Raw genomic sequence first — 20,940 nt, forward strand, 5'->3', positions numbered from 1 at the left:
GAGAGAGAGAGAGAGAGAGAGAGAGAGAGAGAGATTGTGTTTGATTTCAGAAAAGGGCTGTTAAGCAGAACCAACTGGAGCCTTGAGGGGTGGCCGCACCCAGACCTCAGCCTGCACCGACTGGCACCTTTCTCATCTATGCTCTTCCACAAGACGTTCTGCCTGGCTGAGTGGCTCGGTCACCAGAGGTGATGTGGAATGTGAGCCCAGCTCTGGAAAAATCAATCCGGTGCATCTTTGTGGAGTGAAGAGAAAGCATAAAATATGAGTTGTCTTGGCCAAGTCAGCTGGTTTCTTTATGCTGTTTCCTGGGAGAGGAGCTACGTTTGGGGCCTCTATGCCCCAGACCTGCCCCCGAAGCACAACCCTACTTTCTCTGTGACTCTTGGAATCTGTTTGCCACTCTGAGAGATCACTTTCAGCTTCCTGAGCTGTGAAGGGGACAGCTAACCCTGGGTAATCACGAGTCCCTAGCTTCTATCTGCAGTTTCCAGAAGGCAAGTCTGGGCCTGTGGAGAGCCTGTCTGCTGGGCTCATGCATGACTGAGTTTCTGGGCCATTCTGACCAACTGGAATACCGTTGCCCTCCTGATCAATAGGCGCTCCACTATGTCCTCCCACTGCGCCCCCACACCCACTTTCTAATCTTTCTGCAGTACTGTGTGCATAGTCCCACCTCTAGGCCCATGGCCTGGTGGTAATTCGATCCCAGGAGACATCTCCTTCCATCTACCTTGTCAAAGTCCTGCCCACCTGCCAAGGCTCAACCCCACCTCTGTAACAATTTTGCATTTAACGGCCACCCTCATCACTTTATACCGTGAAGCATCTGTTGTGCTGTCGTGGTAGTGGAGTTGAATCTTATTTATATGACGCTCAGATGTATATTGAAATCTCATTTCTCTTATCTACAATCAAGTTTTCCTTCTGAGTGTGCACTCCCTGGATGTCAATAATGGAGGGTGGTTGCATAGGTTGGAAACACTATTTTGTCCAATGTAATAAACTAACAGGTTCCTTTGGAAAATCACTCTCAGAGTGTGTCCCTATACCTCCATCTCCCATTCCTCTGGAGGCTGATGTAATGCTGGAGCCTGGTGGCAATGTAATAAAGGGATACTGTCCAGCCACTACAGCAACCTGTCATGGCAGCCCTGACTGTCAGGCAATGCAATAGCTTGCTCGGGGCCGTTCTCATCAGATTCCTCTCATTGATGGTCCTGCTTCCAGCTTCATTGGTGCTTAGAGATCCCTATGGACACAGCTGCTTCTACAGGGCAGAAAGCTAACACCTGTATCCTGACCCCCCCCCCCCGTCTCCTCACCCCATATGCCTCTCTCTCCAGGGCACATGCAGATGCCTGGATACGTTCAAACTGTGCAGAAGAACTTAGGACATCTCAGAGAAGATACGTATGGTAGTTTGAATGAAAACATGTTCTCCACAGGCTCATATATTTTAAAGACTTAGTCCCCAGCTGGAGATGCTGTTTGGGAGAGTTGTGGAACCTTTCGAAGGCAGTGGCTTACTGGAGGAAGTATGTCACGCAGGGTGGGTTTCGAGAGTTAATAGCCTTGACCTACTTCCAATTTGTTCTCTGTGTATGATTGGAGAGGTGATCTCTCAGCTTCCTGCTCCTGCTACCTGGCACTATGCCCACCCTGCTGTTGTGTCCAAATAGCAATAGCCACAGTGTGGTTCACAGACTCGGGGAATTGAATGCTTGGTCTCCAGTTGGTGGCGCTGTTTGGTGTTGTGGTATAGCATTGCTGAAGGAGGTTATGTCGCTAGGCCAAGCCTTGGGAATTCAAAGCCTCATCTCACTTCCAGCTCCCTCTCTCTGGTTCAAGTTTAAACTGAAGATGTCCTCTCCCAGCCTCCTTCCCTATCACTTACTGTCTTAACCTTTTCCCGTGATGTAGATTCTTATCCCCTGGAACTGTAAGCCAAAATTAACTCTTTCTTTTCTAAGTTGTTCTTGATCATGGGGTTCTTTCACAGAAACAGAAAAGTAACCAATGAAGACAAGACTGGGAAACTGCTCCTACGTCCATGAGCAACCCGACATGGGATATCCTTGCAAGGGGGTGTGACCCACTGGATAGTGCAGCTGTGAGCTGTCAGCAGTCACAAGGAATGGTGCCAGCACATAGAGAATGAGTGTGCTTGCTCTCGACAGAGGTCTGAGGCAGAGCCCAGTGCCTTGTAGAGCTTCTCGTATTTCTCGTCCCAACAGCACGACAGACCTGTACTCAGAGCACTTTCTTGTGGGCTACACACACACACACACACAGAGAGAGAGAGAGAGAGAGAGACAAAGAGGCAGAGACACACACACAAAATCTCACTTAAGCCTTGTGAGATGCCCAAGAAGTAGATTTTTTTTAAAAAAAATTTAAATCCTCATTTCATAGCTCAAGAATATGAAGCCCAAGGAGGGCTAATCCCAGCATTACTGAGTAAGTTGCAGGACCAGGATTATTAGACCCTGAAGTCTGGCTCTTTTACAAATGGCTGAGATAATTTTTGCTCAAATGAGAACAGTACACATGGGAGACAGGGGGTAAACTGAAAGGTTAATCTAGAATTCAAGGAAACACTCATTTGAGCCCTGACAGAGTGTGAGGCTGGGCAAACATCGCAGATGCAGGCTTCGAATTCTTGGAAGGGAGCTTCCTGCCGCCTTCACTTCCACAGTTGTCAATGGTTAGCAGGACAATTGCTTTCCTGTAGGGTGTTGGTTTGCGTGTTGGGGGTGGGGAGGCTCCTAAGGAGAACATTCGGACCTTAGCACTTTGAATAATGACCACAGTGACAATGAAAAAGAAAAGAAGCCACTTCCAGGTAGTCAACTGTAGAAAAATAATTTTATTTACTACTGTAAATAAAGTAGTGCAAAGATAGTTTGAACCCACAGTATTGCGTTACTGATTTATTTACTACTGTAGCAGCATACAGTGCACAGACACTCTGTTCTTTTTTTGTCCTCTTACACACACACACACACACACACACACACACACACCCCTATACAGACATAGGCAGGCATAAGGGGTGGTGATGAACCTATGAACTAACAGCTTGTTTTTTGTCTGCGTATTCCATTGCTGCCAGTCTATTCTAACGGTGACTCATGGGGAAGAAGACTACACTTAAACTGTAAAGATTTCCTAGATGTTATTGCATGTGTTATGATGGAAACATAAACGATACCCAATAATGTCATCAAATGATTTGGAAGCACTATGACCTCTAGAAAAATCCACAGGGAAAAAAAAATGTAAACCAATGTACAATGTTATCGCCTTCCCTGTGTGTGGAGTGTTTGTCTCAAGGCTCCTTCTAGCTGCTGGATTTGGGACTCAGAGAGCAACCAGCTGGGCTTTTGCGGAGCAGGATGCGGTGGCAAACAGAGGTACTGAAGCATCGTCAGCCTTGGAGAGAAGTTCCTGTTCTCTGGTAAAAGGGGATGAAGAAAGACTAAAACGTTTAAAAATGACTCTCCATGGGTGGGAATATGGACGCTCCACATATGAACTGCGGTTCCCAGAACAGTCACCAGGAAGGAAAGTCCAAAGCCTCAGCTCGCCTCCCCCGATCCCCCTGTTTTCCAGGTAATCCTTGAATCTGTTTGATAACTACAGTCTGCTCTGCGTATGTTCTTGTTTAAACATAAACAAAAAGACACCAAGTGCAAAGTTGGCATCCAGTTCACAAGACTTTTAAGGTATTTATCAGTGTAACACCTGGCACCAGCCTTCCCAAACCAGCTGCTGAAAGGACCGTCTCTCAGCTGGAGAGACCAGGGGTGCACAGTTCACCCACGAGGCTCAGGGCCGTTAGCCATCATGGGTGGGTCGTGGTCGGAGGCATCTGCAGCCGGAGGCACAGCGGGACTTGGGGTGGATGAGGCGGGGTCTGCCGAGACCCAGGCTGGTGCTGGAGAGGAGCCACTGGCTGCAGAGACATAAAAACAGTTGAACATTTGAAAGAAGCCCCTGCGGAACACCAAGCCCCACCCAGTAAGCAGGAGGGGGTGCTCCTTGGCTGGTGGCCCAAAGTCTAGGTAAATAGACAACCTTGGACTCATTATCTAGGTTCTTTGGACTTTTGTGTTCCCTTCTATAAAATACCAGGTTGGAATAGCTCTGTAAAGATCCCTGGTGGTTCTCATGTCCTACAGTTCTTTTTTTTTTTTTTTTTTTTGGTTTTTCCAGACAGGGTTTCTCTGTATAGCCCTGGCTGTCCTGGAACTCACTTTGTAGACCAGGCTGGCCTCGAACTCAGAAATCCGCCTGCCTCTGCCTCCCGAGTGCTGGGATTAAAGGCGTGCGCCACCACGCCCGGCATGTCCTACAGTTCTAAGTCACTGTGTGTCTTCCAGGATTTCCAGGCAAATGGTTGCTGTGATCACTTTGATAAGTTTTGTGAGCTATGATCCTCTTCCCTCCCCCCGACCCATGATGTCAATATAATACAACCATGAGTAGTGTCAAACAGTCAGAGGAGGGCTAGTTTCATTTACATTCTTATCCCATTTGGATTGTGTGTCAAATTCAGCCCAAGTTATTTTATTTAAATAATTGTACAAAACAACTGAAAAAAAATACAATTGCTGTATTTCCACAAAATTGTTAGGTTTCCGTGATTTTCAATATATCTTTAAAAGAGAGGATAATGGCCCCGATTTTAGAGGATCGTTTATCAAGTTTATGTCAGCAGCAATTTTCTTTTCTTTTTCACTTGTATTTTATATGTATGAGTGCTTTGCCAGTGTGCACATTTTTTTTGTTGTTGTTGTTGTTCCACTTGAGTGCCTGGTGCCTACAGGGACCAGTAGAGGGGACTGAATTCCCTGAAACTAGCTACACATGGTTATGAGCAGCCCTGGGGGTTTTGGGAACTTAACCCAGGTCTTCTGCAAGAGCAGCCAGTGCTCTTAAAAACTAAGGCATCTCTCCACCTCCCACTCCCCCCATGTCAGTAATTTTCAAAGGGTAGTGGTGTTTCCTTCCCAAGGACAGAGCCACTGTCTGGAGACATTTCCACTGTCACACCTGCCCAGTGGGGATGGAATGATGACATCTACTGAGTGGAAACCAAGGATCATGTTAAGCCTCCAGCAGAACTCATGACAGCCCCACAGCAGTGAGTGACCAGCTCTGAATGCCACCCATGCTGGAGGTGGCAAAACCTGTTTAATGAATTTAAACTTAGAAGTGCTGCAAGTGACAGTGGGCTCTGACCTTTAACAGCCGTGTGACTTGGGTGAGGTACCCACATGCTCCCACCTCCAAGAGATGGAGAAAATGGGAGGCTCTGTGGCACGGAAGCAGTCCATGGCTTAAGTGAGAGAATGCATTTAGAGCAATGCTTGGCAGGTGTAGGTATGCGGGAAGTGTTACTGGGGAAATGTCCTAAGATTTGTTCATCTCAGGTACATGGCACTAGGGACTGATAAAAGAGCTAAAGCATTTTTTGGCTGGATGCCTGCAGCCCCCTGTTTGAGGCTCCAGGATAACAACAACATGAGCTTCAAAGCCAGGAAAGACTAAGAAGGTAGTAGTGTTTTAGCCCTACTGACTTTGTAAAGAGTGTGTATGTGTGTGTGTGGGGGAGGGGGTGTCATTTTTATCTTATGTGTCATTTTTTTGCACTTAGTTATTTAGAATGTTTATGTAAGTGTGTGCGTGCACCAGACACACATGTGGAGGTCAGAGGTCAGGCTGTAGGAGCCAGTTCTCTTTCTTCCAACACACGGGTCCAGGGAATCGAATGCAGGTTTTCAGGAGTGGCAGCAAGCATCTTTAGCATCTTTAGCTGCTGAGCCATCTTGATGGCTCGTTGGAGCCACCTTTAAAGGCCAATCTGAAATGTGTGTACCATAGAAAGATGCCATCCTGTGCTGACAGTCCAACTCTTCAACAGCTCTGTCTGTGTATGACCCCCCCCCCCTGCCAGGGGTCACTGTGAGAAATTGGGGCACCAGCTTTCTAGCAGGACTACTCTTTAGAGCTCCTTTCAGCACCTGCAGGAGATGTGGAACCAGAGAGGAGAGGAGAGGCCAGGTGTGGTGGGATGGTGGAACATTACCAGGGCTATTAAAAGCTCAGAGGCAGGTGACCAAGTGAGGAGGTTCAAAGACCACTGTGCCACAGTCAGGAGGCCCAGCCTGGGTGTGTCTTCTTCCCCTGCTGTTATCTACCCCGGGGCTAGATACTGACTTGTGGATATTTCCTTGCACACATCTTAGAATCCCCGGTTCCTCTGTTTCCTCTCCTGGGAATAGAAGGGCTTGAGGCATCTGGTGTCTGGACCCCCTTTTGCCATGAGATTTGCCTTTCCGGTGACCTCTGTGGAAGTTAATACAACACCAAGGCACGGACTTTCAAGCTTAGGGAATGCCTAAGTCACCATGGTAACAAGATAAATCAGCAATTGGTTTTCCGATTAAAACAAAAAGTGCCAATGTGTAAATGTAGAAAGAATGCCTAATTAGCACTGCCACCACTTAGTGCCTCTGGACAGGGACAACAAGGAGTTACCGCTGTTCCCACAGCAAGTTTGTTATTATCTGTGTGAGGGTTCTCTTCCTTCTGCGGGGGGCTGCAATCACTGCATGAGCCCCCCCTACTGCATGTCCTAATTTTAAAGTGGCCCCTTTGTCTCTGCTCACCTGGAATGCATGCTAATTTTGTTATTGGGCTAGAATTGAGGTAACCAGGAATATTGTCGTGCTGCTTAAAAAATTACTGAGTAATTCCAGAGCCAAAGAGAAGTGATTTGTGGGTTACTGGCTGGCTGGGGGATCATTTTCTGTACATTAGTGAGCATAATCAGGAACTGGCACACACAGGACCCGGGGGCCAATGGCAGTCACTGCTTGTTCTTGTATGGCTCACTTTTAAATGGAAGAATAAATAAATAAATAAATAAATAAATAAATAAAAACAAGAATAAGATTTTGTGATGTGTGTGAAAGCATTTGAAATTCAAATGTGTCCACAGTACAATTTTATTAGAAGCCCAGCCAAGATGGGCGTTTCAGATTTCCAGGGACAGAGTAGAAAAGCCAAAGCAATTGTTAACTAATTCCTTAGAACAGTGTGTTGCTGGGGTGTAGCTCGGATGGTAGAGCACTTGCCTAACATGCCTGAAGCCCTTGATTCCATCCTTAGCACTAAGCTGGACTAGAGATGTTGGGTTATAACCCCAGCCTTTGGGAAGGAGAGACAGGAAGATCAGAGGTCAGGCAGTCTCTACTACAGGGTAAGCTTGAGGCTAGCGGGGGCTATATGAGACTTTGCCGACCCCTCTTACATTTGGCTGCCGGCTGCCTGTCCATCAGATGCAGCCTGTAACAAAAACATACGAGAGCGTATACTGAAATGGCAGGCCACTGGTAAGAATGAGGGACACAGAGGTGGCCCTGGACACCTCACACCATGTGTGAGTTAGTCCTCAGCAGTCCAGGACAGGTACGAGAGGGCATCAAAAGCTGGGGAACAGGAGTGGTGGGGAAGACTCCTTGTGCAAAATCTCTGACTTCAAGACTATATCGGCTTGCTCCCTGAGCACTCTGGGCGGCATTTCACTGTGCTTTTAGCAGAAAGCTCATTAGCTAGAAACGTAGGGGATAGGAACAGAGCAGAGAAAGGTTTAACTAGTCTCACGTAGATCATTTTACATTCTGTTTAAAAACAAACAAAAAACAACAACAACAAAAAAACCTAGGCTAACCCCAGCTTGAAAGGATGAGTCCGTGTGGGGCATACCTGGGCGATGTGAGGACAGACAGACTGGCCTGGGCCTAGACTACCGAGTCATCCGTCATCCCTGGGAGCTGGAAGCGCTACAGACCACGTTTTATGTGGTGTATTCTTTAGACATCAAGTTTAGAGTCATGTTGCAGATGGAAGGGTTTTGGTTTTTTTGTTTGTTTGTTTGTTTGTTTGTTTGTTTTTGGTCTGAAATGAACGAGACCAGACAGGATTCAGAGTTCAGATTTGGGGCTTAGGTTAGACTATGCATAATGACGCATCTTATATGGCCTCAAGTCAAAATGTGAAATTCATTATTTCATCTATACTTCTTATGTGCATAGATTGAAAGGTAATTTCATGTGACATTTTTAGTGCCCCTGCATTTTGACTGCAACCTGTTATGTGAAGTCAGGTGTGGAATTTTTGTCCTGTGGCTTTGTGCCAGCACTCCAGTTTCTGGGTTTAAGAACTCAGGATTTAGGGTCTTTCTGATTCTGTGTTTTCAAATTTCAATTTTTCAAAAGGAGGACTCTTTCTTTGAAATGACACTTCTGTTTTCTCTTCCTACTATTTTTTTTTCCTCCTCTTCAGGCAGGCAGCCAGGCTCCAGGCTTCTTTTGTTTGAAGGATGTTTGCAGCACACACAGGTGGACATTGGCTCTCGACTTACTTTACTTTGGGATATTTGGGGTTTCAAAATGGCTGCTGCTCCTTTAAGGTAATTAGGCTTGGTGTCTTTGGTGTGCAGGGGGAGGCAGTGCTTTTTGAAACACTCTCAAGCAGTGAAACAGTGAAATAAAGTTCTTTCTGGAGTCTGGGGCGGAGGGGGCGGGCTGAACCTGAAACTAAAAGGCATCAAGGAAAATGCTAATGGTTCCGTGAAGAACCCCAGGGCAGAGTCCCAGAAGCTGTGTAGGCCTGGAGCAATGGGATTTCTGCTCTCAGACCTGTGGCAATCAAGTAACTCCAGGGACATTCTTACTGTGAGAAGCACTAGTCTCCTAAAAGCTGTAGCTGCCACGGGGAAGCAAGTAACCATAAGCCAGTTTCCTGAATGGCTGTAAGAAATGTACAGTACTCGTCCCCTGTCTTGTTACTTGTGATGGATTGGGAACACATGTGCTTAAATGCTTCTGAAGTGAAAAGTCCCACAGCATAGCAAAAGCATGCTAGGTTTTGCTTAACTCTTAACAGAGGCAAATCAGTCTCCTTAAGTATGATCGTCTCCTTGTGGCAGAATTCTCTAATTGCAGGCAAAATGCCCCACAGGACAGGATGGACTCTGACAGCTACCAGCTTATATACACCAAGTCATCTCATTTGGTTCTCTCAGCTGCAGAAAGAAGTAGGCAAAATATTCTTCCATTTTATAGAACAAACAGAGGCCCAAGCCAGCTTTTCCTTTGTTCAGCATTGTTCTACAAGTAACAGCAGGGTCAGAATCTTAGCAGCTCCCTTCCCCACAGCTGGTGGGGCTAACACCAGTCCTGTACCACTGAACACAAGACCACTTCATGTGGCAAAGGCTGTGACAATTGACTCAACATCAGAAAGCATCATACAAACTTGGGAGAAAAATGAGGCTGGCTGGAGCTGAACACACAAGAGGTACGAACAACTTGCTGATAAACCATTAAAATGTAAAATCAAAAAACATTAAAAACAAACAAACTCCAAACTCCTGAAATGAATAAGAATCCAAATTTCTAGTGGCATTCCTCACCCCATGCTGTTTTGGGGAGGCTCCCAGCTTTCAAGCCTGTGCCTTCTTTACTGACTACTAACCAGCGCCCAGAGTGAATTAACATGGTCGGTCGTTTCACTCCCTCATCCGCGATCAGTACCAGCCACCCACACCTCCAATTCCTGTGGTGTAATGAGGGAACTGCGGGCTCCATCAGCTCCCCCAAGGAAATGCCAACAGCTAAAGTTTTGGCCCCTAGGAAGCCCACTCTTCTATGCCCTGTCACCTGCCCATCACCTCTTCAGTCACCTGCTCTCCTGCATGGACCAATCTTACTTCAAAACGGCTGGCATGTTTCCACTCTGAACCAGGATCTTTAGACATCAGTGAAAGGAATGAAGAAGATGCTTCAGCTCTCTGCATGAATTCACACAGGGCTGGTGGGGCCGCCGTGGGCAGTCACAGTTTGGAAGCCTGTGAGCCCCTCCTTTTTACTCTTGCTAGTCTTGGTCCAAGCATGTTTTACAGAATGGTAGTGTGGCACGACCCAGAGGCTTGCTGCAAATGTCTAATCGAGGCTCACACCATCAGAATCCTCATGGGGTCTGATTCTTGCATGCTCAGTAAAACTAAAATGCAGTAGGCTAGAACTTACATATAGAAACATTATTTTGTAATAAGTTATATTCTTTTAATTATCCATTATAGTGCTTTTAAGGCAAATATGTGTGTGGGCAGGTTGATTATAAATTTTATTTCAAGATTCTAAAACCAATTAGGAAAGATTCCTACTGTGAAAGGGGTAATTAGCTTGAGATAGTCTATAACATCTTAAAGTATTGAGGTTTTGAAAGCACGTTTTCAGTTTGCATCCTACATCCCTCTTGGCCTCACTTCCTTAGTCGAACAGGGCATTTCACCTCTCTGGCCTCAGCTTCCTCATCTGTAACATGCTACACGGAGGAGTAAGTTCTTCTTAAAGATCTCATCCCAACTAAATCTTCTGTGGCTGTCAAGAGGAAAGGGGGGATACACTGGAAAAGGCAAATGAAAAAGTTTGGACAGTGAGGGAAAGCGAGTGACCGAGTGGCCCAAACAGACGGGACAGGGAAATATATGTGATATATGAAGGGGCAGGAGGGACAGGGAGACGAGAATACAGACGGCTGACAATGAAGCCCGGAAGCCAGTGATACAGAGGCTCCCACCCGCCCATGAATTTTCATGGCCACCAGCTGGTGCACAACCATCAAGGCAATTTCCAGCAACCTTAACAGAACTGCATTCATAATAGTCACAACGGCTTTTCCACAGAGGAAAAAATGACAAAGATAATTTGAAATGGAAAACACTGACAAGATGCAAAATAAATGTGTTCTACCTGGCAACAAATTCAGCCGCGAGACAGAGTGTGCCCTAGAGAGATATACGCAGGTGCAGAGGACAAGGCCTCCAGCTCGGCAGGGCTGTGGACCACAGCCCGCACCTCCTCCTCCGGGAAAATGAGAGGAAGACTCTGCATTCGCCTGAGAGAGAGAGGCCAGCCTGCTCCTCTCACTTTTGATTATCTGTTACACAAATAACAGCTATGGGGACACTCCAATGCCCGCCTGCCCCGCCCCTAATTACCCATTTGTAAGTGTTTCTGTTGGCCTTTGTGATCTATTTCCTTTTCTTGTTGCCATTGGTGGAAAATCTGTCACTTCCCACCAAGAGACCTTTGTGGGTTTGAGCCCCTGCTAAGTGTGAGATACTAATGTGAATGGTAGAATTGGGGCCCTCCTTTAACCCTCGAAAGACAAATAAAATAGCTAACATTCATTGAGAGGGTTTTGTGTGTCACTTAGGTAAAAACAGCTGTCATTTAACCACAGTCACCATTGGGATAAGCATCTTATGTGCATTTTTTTATTGCCCTCCTCATTTTACATCCTTTAGAAATTATGTTAGACTCTCTTTTGATTCACCAGAAACTAGATCAGAAAGGTTAAGTAACTTGTACTAAGTCACACAGCTACTGAGTAGCTAAGTCTGGAGTCTAAGCCCAATCAGAAGTGATGAGCGTACTCATTCCATTTCTGCTAGCTTGAAAACAGAACCTTGTCTAGCAAGCACCAAAGTGGACTCTCCAAGTCCACCTGGCTAGCTAGGCACACTTATGCATTATGAATATTAGTGCATTCTTTCATACTTTTGACTGCATGACTGGGAATACTTTATACAGTAGCCGGGTTTAAAATGAGGTTTTCAAGCATATATAGGGGGAAAGGGAACACTTTAGTTTGTTTTCTTTTAAGCTCAAAAGATAAACCAATTAAACACCATCTCTTTTTTTTTTTTTTTTTTTTTTAAAGTTTGAGATTTGTAATAGTCTGAGGCTTCCTGATAGTTGGGGACTGTGAGACACTGTAAGGACTCCTTTGTACCACGCACGGACATGCTTAAGAAATGAAGCATGACCAAGATTATGAGAGGGCGTGGCTCTTGATGGGAGAGAGAAAGAAGCCCCTTTCTCCTTCCCCCCTGCTGTGGCTTTAAAGGACGCTTTACCTGAGATACACTGGAGATAAAGCACCATCCAGGCGATCACCACGGAAAGCAGGAAGGTTCCCAGGAAGTAGATCTGCAGACATTGGGAGTGAGTGTCAGATGACAGTGGAAGAGCAGAGCCGTGGGCAAGGCAGGGGCTGGTGGGGGCAGGATACTCACCAGGGCAGAGTGCAGAACGGCACCCCAGAGAAGCCGCGCATGAAGGTAAAGCCAGGCCAAGGAGCAGGGGCTAAGGGACTCCTCGTTACTGAGACTCCAGCACCTGCAAACAAAGCCCAGGGTAACTGTGGTGTCCCTGGCTTTGGTGGCACCAGTCACGATCCGTCCCTCATACCCACATGCATTTGCTTTTGCATACTCAAACTCCCTCGAGATGGTGACAGAGAATGACGCTAATTAACTCTCAGCACTTTAGGCCTGACCTGTGGTTGGAGATCCTAGCAGGAACTCCTGCAAAGGTTATCCCTCATTCCTAAGAAAGACCCTGAACACAGGATTTACTGAAACACTACTTCTGAGCGTCTATCCAAAGTCCACGTGTAGGAGGGCCTCCTTATCTTCCAGAAAAGCTAATTGGGTGAGTGGGTTGGGTTTTTGTTTTTGTTTTTTTTTTTTTAATTTGGTTCACTCTTATGGAATGTCTTGGTCAGCACTTGAACTTCAGATCTAGAACATTCTATGACAAACCTGAAACTCAATGGAAAGAGAAGAGCGCCTGGGCTTAGCTGAAGGTTCTCTAACAGATACAATTCTGGCAATAATTTTCTACCATTTGACATCATAAAACCAGGGTGATGCTAGCTTGAATTAAGGTCAAAGCGTCACCCACTTGTCCCCTCCCCACGAATTGCATTGATTTAGAGTGGCTCAGAGCTCACCTTTCGTAGAGCTCCTGGAGTATGGAGGTGTTACTGGAATGGAGTGAAGGGTCGATTTCCAAGAACTCCAGGATGTGGTGTGGGATGACAGCACCTTCCTCTATCAGTGCAGCGAGGTTGAAAAATCCCTAAAAACAAACAAACAAACAAACAAACAAACAAACAAACAAACAAACGAGAAAAGCCCAGCTCAGTAACTCCTGGGCTATAAAACCCCCTACACGCGCCTCACTGCAATGTAAACTTTTACAACTTCTAATTTTTTTCTCACAGCCCCTGGAGCCAGATGGTTTTGTCATGTTCATTGATAGATTGTTCCCCTAAATATATGCATCTGAAAAACTTATTTGCAGGAGAGTGGGGAGATTTTTCAAAGAACATTATAGCCCATCTGCTCAAACACCAGGAAAGCGAGCCACCTTTCCCTTCTCTAGATCCCACACAGAACTTGGGAAAGTGAGTCCTTGCATCATCAACGAAGCCATAATGCTGATGAAGACCATGGCTTAAGAACTGCCTTTGATAACCATCAGCCAACTGGACACCTGATAAGATAAACAATATATGAGCACATATTTGAGATGTTCTAGGTATGTACAGAAACCCTCCCATGATTCCTTGTGGGGCAAATCTCAGCTATGGGAAATTTTCCTACCTCTTTCTTCTATATTTTGTTCCCAACTCTCAGAGCGGGACCTATCGTTTGGACTATGTAGTGCTAATAAAAGAATATCATTCAAGAGCCAGATGGTAGAGATGTATCTAGAACATGGGTACTGTTAAACTATCAGAAAGACATAACCCCTTCAACACAAGGGTATGTGGCCAGACCAGGATGCCTCCCAAAAGTAAAATGGCCTTTACTACTAGAGATCTACAAAGAAAAGCTGGTGTTGTCCTTCAAAGAAAGCCTGGTGACGTTTTAATGGCCTCCCTTTGACATTGTATTTCAATGGCCGCTGGTAATAATTTATAGGCCATACACATGCACCATGTTACACACACTGGGACACACCAGCCCATGCAGTCACAGTGAACAATAACAGCTAACTTGTGAGTACCTGCTGTGTGGGAGGCAGTGTGCTGACTTATAAATATTCACTTAATCTCGTAACATGAGTCAGTATTGGTCCTCTCACACTTCTTATTTTACAGATTGAGAGACCGAGGCACAGAGAAGTTAAGGGATAGACTTGAGGTCACCCAGCTGGAAAAAAAAATGGCAGATCTAAAATTCAAGTGAGAGAGCCCAGGGTCCAGAGACACCACTCAAGTCTTCAGCACACTGCCAAGCAGCCTCTAGAGAGAGTATGCTGTGTCTTTAAGATGCATGCACGCCATTCATCAGAATGCACACCATTCTCCTTGCTTTGAAAGGGACTCTTAAAACTTGAAGTGTTAGAAGAAAAGAAGGAGAGTGGTTATAAAACTGTAAGGACTCTGATCAATGGGAAAATAAGATCAAAATAAGTAGCAAATAAGTAGGCTAGACGAGCGAGCGTTTGTGTGCAGCGCAGTGGCTTAAGGTTCATTATCAAGTAGGCAACTTTATAAAGAACTAATTATGATTCAAGTTTTCAAAAGTATCAAAGGACCAATAGATAAAGAACCAGGCAAAGGACAAGAATAAAAAATTCACACAAAGAAGAGATGAAGAGCTGTTCACCATCGACAAGTGCAGAAGAAACGGCCCCCCTTACCAGTAATTATGTAAAAAGCAATTTGAAAACGAGAGTCAAGCATCAGCCTGCAGTTACTTAGTTAACAGAATTAAACTACCCATGTCACGAGGTTTCTGTCTTCATCCTCTGCTTATCTACTGCCCCCTGAGATAATGACTGGAAAATAGAAACTGGAAATATCCTACTGTGTAGTCAGAAAACCATTGAGACTCCGTGACTCAATAACAGGGTCTCTCAGCACATAACTGAAGTATTCAAATGAGGGGGAGAGGTGGAGACCCAAAAGTGTTCATTACAGCCAGAGAGGAGGCACTCCCCAGCTCCACCGGGAGACCCTCAATCCCCAGAAAACAAGAATAGAGGGTTCCCGTCCTGCCCTATCTTTTATCCTCACCACTGACCTCTGTCTGTAACACAGTAGGACTGGAAATATACATGTTGAATCAAAAAAATAAGTTGCCAAATGGTAGATTAAGCATGGATCACTGCATGCCAATGAAAGAGACTGTTTGATGAAATGTACACCAATGAAAGAGACTGGGTGATAAAACTTAAACAGTGTATCAATCTAGCAATAAGATCACTCTTGAGGTAGCATGCTCTCTAGAGATGATGTAGCAGACACATCTGATGAACTGAGGGACTGGAGGGGAACATGAAGTCATTGTGAAGAGGTGAAAGGTCACAGTTCAGAAAGATGACTCAGCAGGTAATAAAGGTGCTGGCTACCAATCCTGATGACCTGAGTTTGATCCCAGGACCAATATGGGGAAAGAAGAGAACTGTTCCCTTAATGTTGTCCTCTGACCTCTGCACACATGCGATGACATGCTTGCCCATCTCCCTATACATATAAACATACAATATACATACATACATACATACATACATACATACATACATGTTAAAAAATAAAAAGCCCTGGCATAGAACTGCAGATATGTTTATTGTTTTCAGGGTGTTTTTTTTCCTTGCCTTTTAAGATTAAATTTTACTGCTCTTGAAACATAGTTTTTCTTAAAACAAACAAACAAACAAAAACAAAACTGAAAGTCAAGTTAGCAGGCCTAATTTTAAATGATGGCTGATAGCCAAGAGAGATTGTTTCTTTAGCAAATCTGGGAGAAGTAATATTTGATAGATCATGTTCATTAAGCATACTTGGCATGGGATCAGAGCTTTATAACAAACATCTCATTCAGTACTCACTACCAGAGGGGGGAGGGTTATGATGACCACAGTTGGCAGAGGTGAGAATGGAGAGCTGAGGGTCTAGTGACGTGTCATGTGAAAGTAACAGAGTGGGAGAGGGGTGAGACTTTTAACCCGGGCCCCCAACTCTACTGATATAATGCCTCTTTGGAAAAAAAAAAAAAGGCTGCTGCAAAAATAAGCTTCCAACTTTGCTCTGTGACCACAAACCAGCCACCCATACAAGCAGGCGGCAATCTTCCCATCCTTCATTGTAGAAAGGGCCCTGAGATCTTCCCATAATTCCAATTAGGAAGCCAAAGGGGAGGAGAAAAAGAGGTATCATTAAGGCACAGTTAGCAATTGTGGTAGACAAGATCTCCTACAATTCTTGGGCAAATTGAAGATAAGCAAGATGCTTGAATAGTTTTCAGCTCGCTCTCTCTGAGATAGTGATGAATCAGAAATACAAAAATAGTAACTTTACAGTAATCACCTGTTGTGGATTTGACGGGAAACGTCCCCCATAGGGTCATGTGCTTGAACACTTAGTCCCCAGCTGGTAGAGCTGTTTGGGAAGGTTGTAGAACCTTTAGGGGTTGAAGCCTTACTGGAGGATGTGGGCCAGGGGAACTGGTCCTTATACTCTACAGCCTAGTCTCCCTTCCTGCTCACTCTCTGCCTTTGGAGTATGACAAGCCAGACCCCTATTTCCCCAACATGCCTTCTTTCCTTCCTTCCTTCCTTCTTGTCACACAGAACTGAAAGCCAAAACCCTTTCTCCCTTAAATCGCTTCAGGTTACGGTATTTTATCACACCAGATACCTAAGATAAGCTTGCCACTAACAAGGCATTCTGACTGCATGCATTCCTGATAGGTTGTTTGTGGATATACAACTTCTGTAGTACCTTCCACCAAGACAAGACCTTCCTATGTAGCCTAGGTTGGTCTGACACACACAATCCTCCTGCCTCTGCCTCCTGGGTGCACTTACTATTCTTCCATGGTATTCTTACCCCACATATGTAACCTCAATATATTCATAAGAAAACAAAAACAGACCCAAAAGAGAAGGCTGTTCTATAAACTACCTAATCAGGTTTCTTCAGAAATTCAAGGACACTGTGGAAAACAGGTTAAATGCAAATGAAGGCTGGAGTTAGGTAATGCTACTGCCCTCTACTAACATCACCACTCAACAGGCGCTGTGCTTGTAAGAGATAAACATTAGAGAAGCTGGATGCATGGTGCTGGGAAGTCTCTGAGTTCTTTGTATAAGTTTTCATTAAGTCTGAAATTTACAAAAGATGAGGTTCTAAAAAGGTCCCAGGGGATCAAGTCCCAGCACTGGAGTCTTGACTCAGTGTATGTGCAAGTCGCTTCTTCCAGTGGTTATACTTCTAGGGTCTTGTGTTTCTATCCCATGAGTTAGTATTATGGAACATGGTAGAAATACTGTAGGCTTCCAGCAGAGACAGGGCCTTGGCTATTTTGTGTATGATCAGTTATTTGGCCTTGAGCAATTTATTACTTTGACATATGTCTGGGTGAAAAATAGTGTGAAAATTCCAGCCCTGAGGGATTGGTGTGAGACCAGCATAGGGGAACACAGTCAATGCTCTGTCAAAATTCGCCTCATAGATCTGTGGGAGGGGTGTGTGGCAAGGAGGATGGATGGCATCCAGTCATGCTCCAGAAGCCACAGAACAAGCTGCTATGTCCTGGGCCTTGAGAGACAGTCACTGATGCTTACCTGGGAGTCTCCATCCAGGGCTGCTTGGGCGTACATCTGCACAGACAGCTCCAGATCTTGGGACTGGTTTTGATGGCCATAGTAGTAAAGGTCTCCCATTTTCAGATACGCTGCAGAACACAACCGTGTATCTATTTGTCAAATGGTTTTATTCCAGGGGTGTCTAATCTGTTTTTCATAGGCTGGGAGAGCATGTATGCTTATTTGGGGTGACATTGTGATGACACTATCATCTAAGATTTCAGAATCTAGAATCATGCAGTCAAGTTACAAAAAAATTGCAAAAAAAAATCCATAATGAGAGACTGGTGTGATGGTACACACCTTTAATAGAAGATCTATGTGAGTCTGAGGGCAGCCTGATCAACATAGTGAATTCCAAAATGGCCAAAATTCCATAATGAGACACTGTCTCAAATAAACAAACCTACCAGACCAAAAAAGTCATATAATTAAAAAAAAATTTGATTCTGACTTTGACTGTACTTTATACTATCTTGGACCACATGTGGACACCCCTGTTTTAGACCAACATGTTAAATCACTGGCATTTCCTATTATAATGTATCTATACCGGCTTGTAAAACACTGTTTTAGCTTTAACTGTCAACCTCTCATTGTAAAATTGATACAACCTAAAGTTATCCGAAAGGAAAAAGCTCAGCTAAGAAATTGCCTAGGCCATATTGGCCTGTGAGCATGTCTGTGAAGAACTGTATTGCTCAATAGTTGGTATGGGAGTGTCTAGTCCACTGTGGGTGACACCATCCATACGCAGGTGGTTCTGGGCTATATAAAAAAATCCATATAGTAAACCCAAGCCTGGAAACGAGAGCACCAGAGAACAAACCAGCAAGCAGCATTCATTTCTGTCTCCAGGTTCCTGCCTTGAGCTTCCACACCAACTTACCTCATCGATGCAATGTGACCCGGAAGTATATGCCAAATAGATACTCCCCTCCCCAAACTGCTTTCAACCAGGGTATTTTTTTTTATCACAGCAACAAGGAAAGTGGAATGAACATATTTATGTTTTCCTTGGTAGAAGTCTTATGTCCAGAGGGCTTCCATCTATAGGCACATTGAATTTCCCTGTTGGCTCCCTGAACAGATCTGCTGGGAGAATCTCCATCAGCAGGCTCATAACCCATCCACTGAGGTTGTCTCTGACACTGTGTCACAGCTGCAGTGATGCCTGTCCTTCATGTGACCTGGAACGTTTTGACTTCCTCTAAGCTATGCAGTTTACCTGCTTAGATGTATAGCTACAACTCAACGTCAAAAGAGGAATGCGTGATCAATCTCTGGAGGAGGTTCACCAGGTGGGAGTTGTGGGTGCTGATGTTGGAAGAGCATAGAGAGAATGGGAAATAGGAGATGATTCTGGGATCAGCATTTAGGAAGCAAATGCTATCCTTGGGGTGCAAGAGGATGGGATCAGAAGATGGCTGTGATACTGCCAGGGCTTCACAGTCCTCTGTGAGCTGAGACCAGAGATGACAGAGTTGCATGGTAGAAGCTAAAACACTGAAGGGCTACTGCCAAAAGCTAAGGACAAAGAGAAAGACGGAGGCAAGCCTGGGATTCTCCCCTCCCCCATGATGCAATCTTCCAACATTGCCTCTAATTGGTAGACATTCACTAGAATGCCCTGGGCAATGGAGTCTGGGCACAGTAGTTCCTGGAAGCTGCCCTCTACCCAGAGACCAGGAGTGGAGGGTCCAGGAGCCCCTCTGTGGGCACAAAGACAATGAACTAGCTCAGGGAACCACATTGTAACAGCAGATGTCTTGGTTTGAAAGAAGTTGTTGGTTTGCAGGAAGTGCCCAGCAGGAGGTTGACAGCAGTTTAGCCATGACCTTAATAGCAGACATTTTTCACTTTCTTCTCTAATTGTTTAGAAATATCACACTCCATGTCAAACTGTTAGATGGTCCCTGTTACTAAGACCTCCCCCCAACACTCCAGTTTAGCACCTGTTTTTCTATACATACCAAATGAAGGAGCATCGATTTGAAAAACAGAGAAATTATAGTATCGCCAAACACAATTAACGCCCAAGTATCTCCCAGCCAGGTCCTAAGAGGGAAAGGGGAGAGAAAGTCAATTCACTAATATTTCGGCCCAGTGACTAATTTTGCCCCTGTAAAACTCAATTCATTATCTCTAACCTCGTAGCTTCTACTGAGAGAAGAATAGAATACATTACTTACTGGCCTCTCCTCGCAGATGTGTGCTAAATTTGTCTGTGACACTTCAATTCCAGTTTCTGCTGCTAAAACATAATACAGCAAAGCTTCGTGCCTAAAAATAGATGCTTAATAATAAATTTCATATAGTGGCTCTTACTAATACTCAAAGAGCTTTATATTCAAACATAAGAGGGCACAAAATAAGCAGTTTTTTAAAACCACAAAATCATGAGGTTCCCCCCCCTTAAATAAATACTGTTGTTAAAAATACTGCCTACACTGATTTATTTTCTCTTAAAAGCTGAAGGGACAGATAAGGCCGGGAGCTGCTTGATACAACAGCTACCTCTACTGGTTGAAAGGCATGAGGCCATGCTGGCTGGGGACTCTGCAGGCCCTAGGTTCCTGAAGCCTTCCTTCGTCGGTTAGGATGAGTGGTATTAAAAAAAATCCCAGAGCCTTACAGCCCTCTATTTCATGAAAGGCTTTCTAGGGCTTAGGGTTCTGAACAAGCTTAATTAAGCTGGGCTTTTGTTGTGCATTACAAGCTTGACAAAAGCAGGGTGGTTTACGAGTGCTGGATAGTAGTCAAAGTACACAAGAAAATAAGCATTGAACACAGCAAATCACTGTCTAAGATTGCTGCATGGAGTTGTGACAAGGCCTGGGGTGGTAGATCCTACACCCTACATCAGTGGTCCTACATCGAGTGAGAGAGGGAGGCCATGAACCCAATGGCTCTGGAGGATGAGGTAGTCATGCCAACCTAAAGAGCATCAGTAATATGTGTACCACACGGTCCTATACATCTCATCGGTGGGGTTTATTCTAGAGGGAAAAAGCAGAGCTATGTACAAGAACTCCATAGTCAAGGAGTCCCTGGGAGGGCTGCTCATGTGAACCACGAGAAAGAAAACAGGAAAGCGACATCTGACAACTAGTGAGTGGTACAGGTACCCCCATGTGTAGCTGTTTCCAGATGTCACCATTCAGAATAATGTCACAAGACGGGGGCTGGAGCATGCCCATAATCCCAGCACGTGCAAGGCTGGGCTGTGGGGGGATTCAGAGTTCAAGGTCATTCCTGGATAACTAGTGTATTGAAAGCTAGTCTGGGCTATCTAAGACCTTGCCTTAAAAAACAAACAGAGCCGGGCGTGGTGGCGCACGCCTTTAATCCCAGCACTCGGGAGGCAGAGGCAGGCGGATTTCTGAGTTCGAGGCCAGCCTGGTCTACAAAGTGA

At 45.1% G+C, this 20,940-nt stretch overlaps 1 protein-coding gene across 1 annotated transcript in view; it reads right to left on the reverse strand.

The window, feature by feature from the left end:
- Positions 1 to 2,849: 2,849 nt before the first annotated feature.
- The window catches only part of Sel1l3 (SEL1L family member 3), a 108,638-nt gene continuing 90,547 nt past the window's right edge, over positions 2,850 to 20,940 (reverse strand). The window contains exons 18-24 of the mRNA XM_021162875.1: positions 19,718 to 19,808; positions 19,499 to 19,583; positions 17,505 to 17,614; positions 12,877 to 13,004; positions 12,158 to 12,260; positions 11,999 to 12,071; positions 2,850 to 3,958 (exon numbers count right to left, since the gene is read on the reverse strand). Coding sequence (XP_021018534.1) covers positions 3,819 to 3,958; positions 11,999 to 12,071; positions 12,158 to 12,260; positions 12,877 to 13,004; positions 17,505 to 17,614; positions 19,499 to 19,583; positions 19,718 to 19,808 — 730 coding nt within the window. The 3' untranslated portion in view covers positions 2,850 to 3,818. The remainder of the gene's footprint in view (positions 3,959 to 11,998; positions 12,072 to 12,157; positions 12,261 to 12,876; positions 13,005 to 17,504; positions 17,615 to 19,498; positions 19,584 to 19,717; positions 19,809 to 20,940) is intronic.

Source organism: Mus caroli, chromosome 5, assembly GCF_900094665.2.
Source record: "Mus caroli chromosome 5, CAROLI_EIJ_v1.1, whole genome shotgun sequence".
Lineage (NCBI taxonomy): Eukaryota > Metazoa > Chordata > Mammalia > Rodentia > Muridae > Mus > Mus caroli.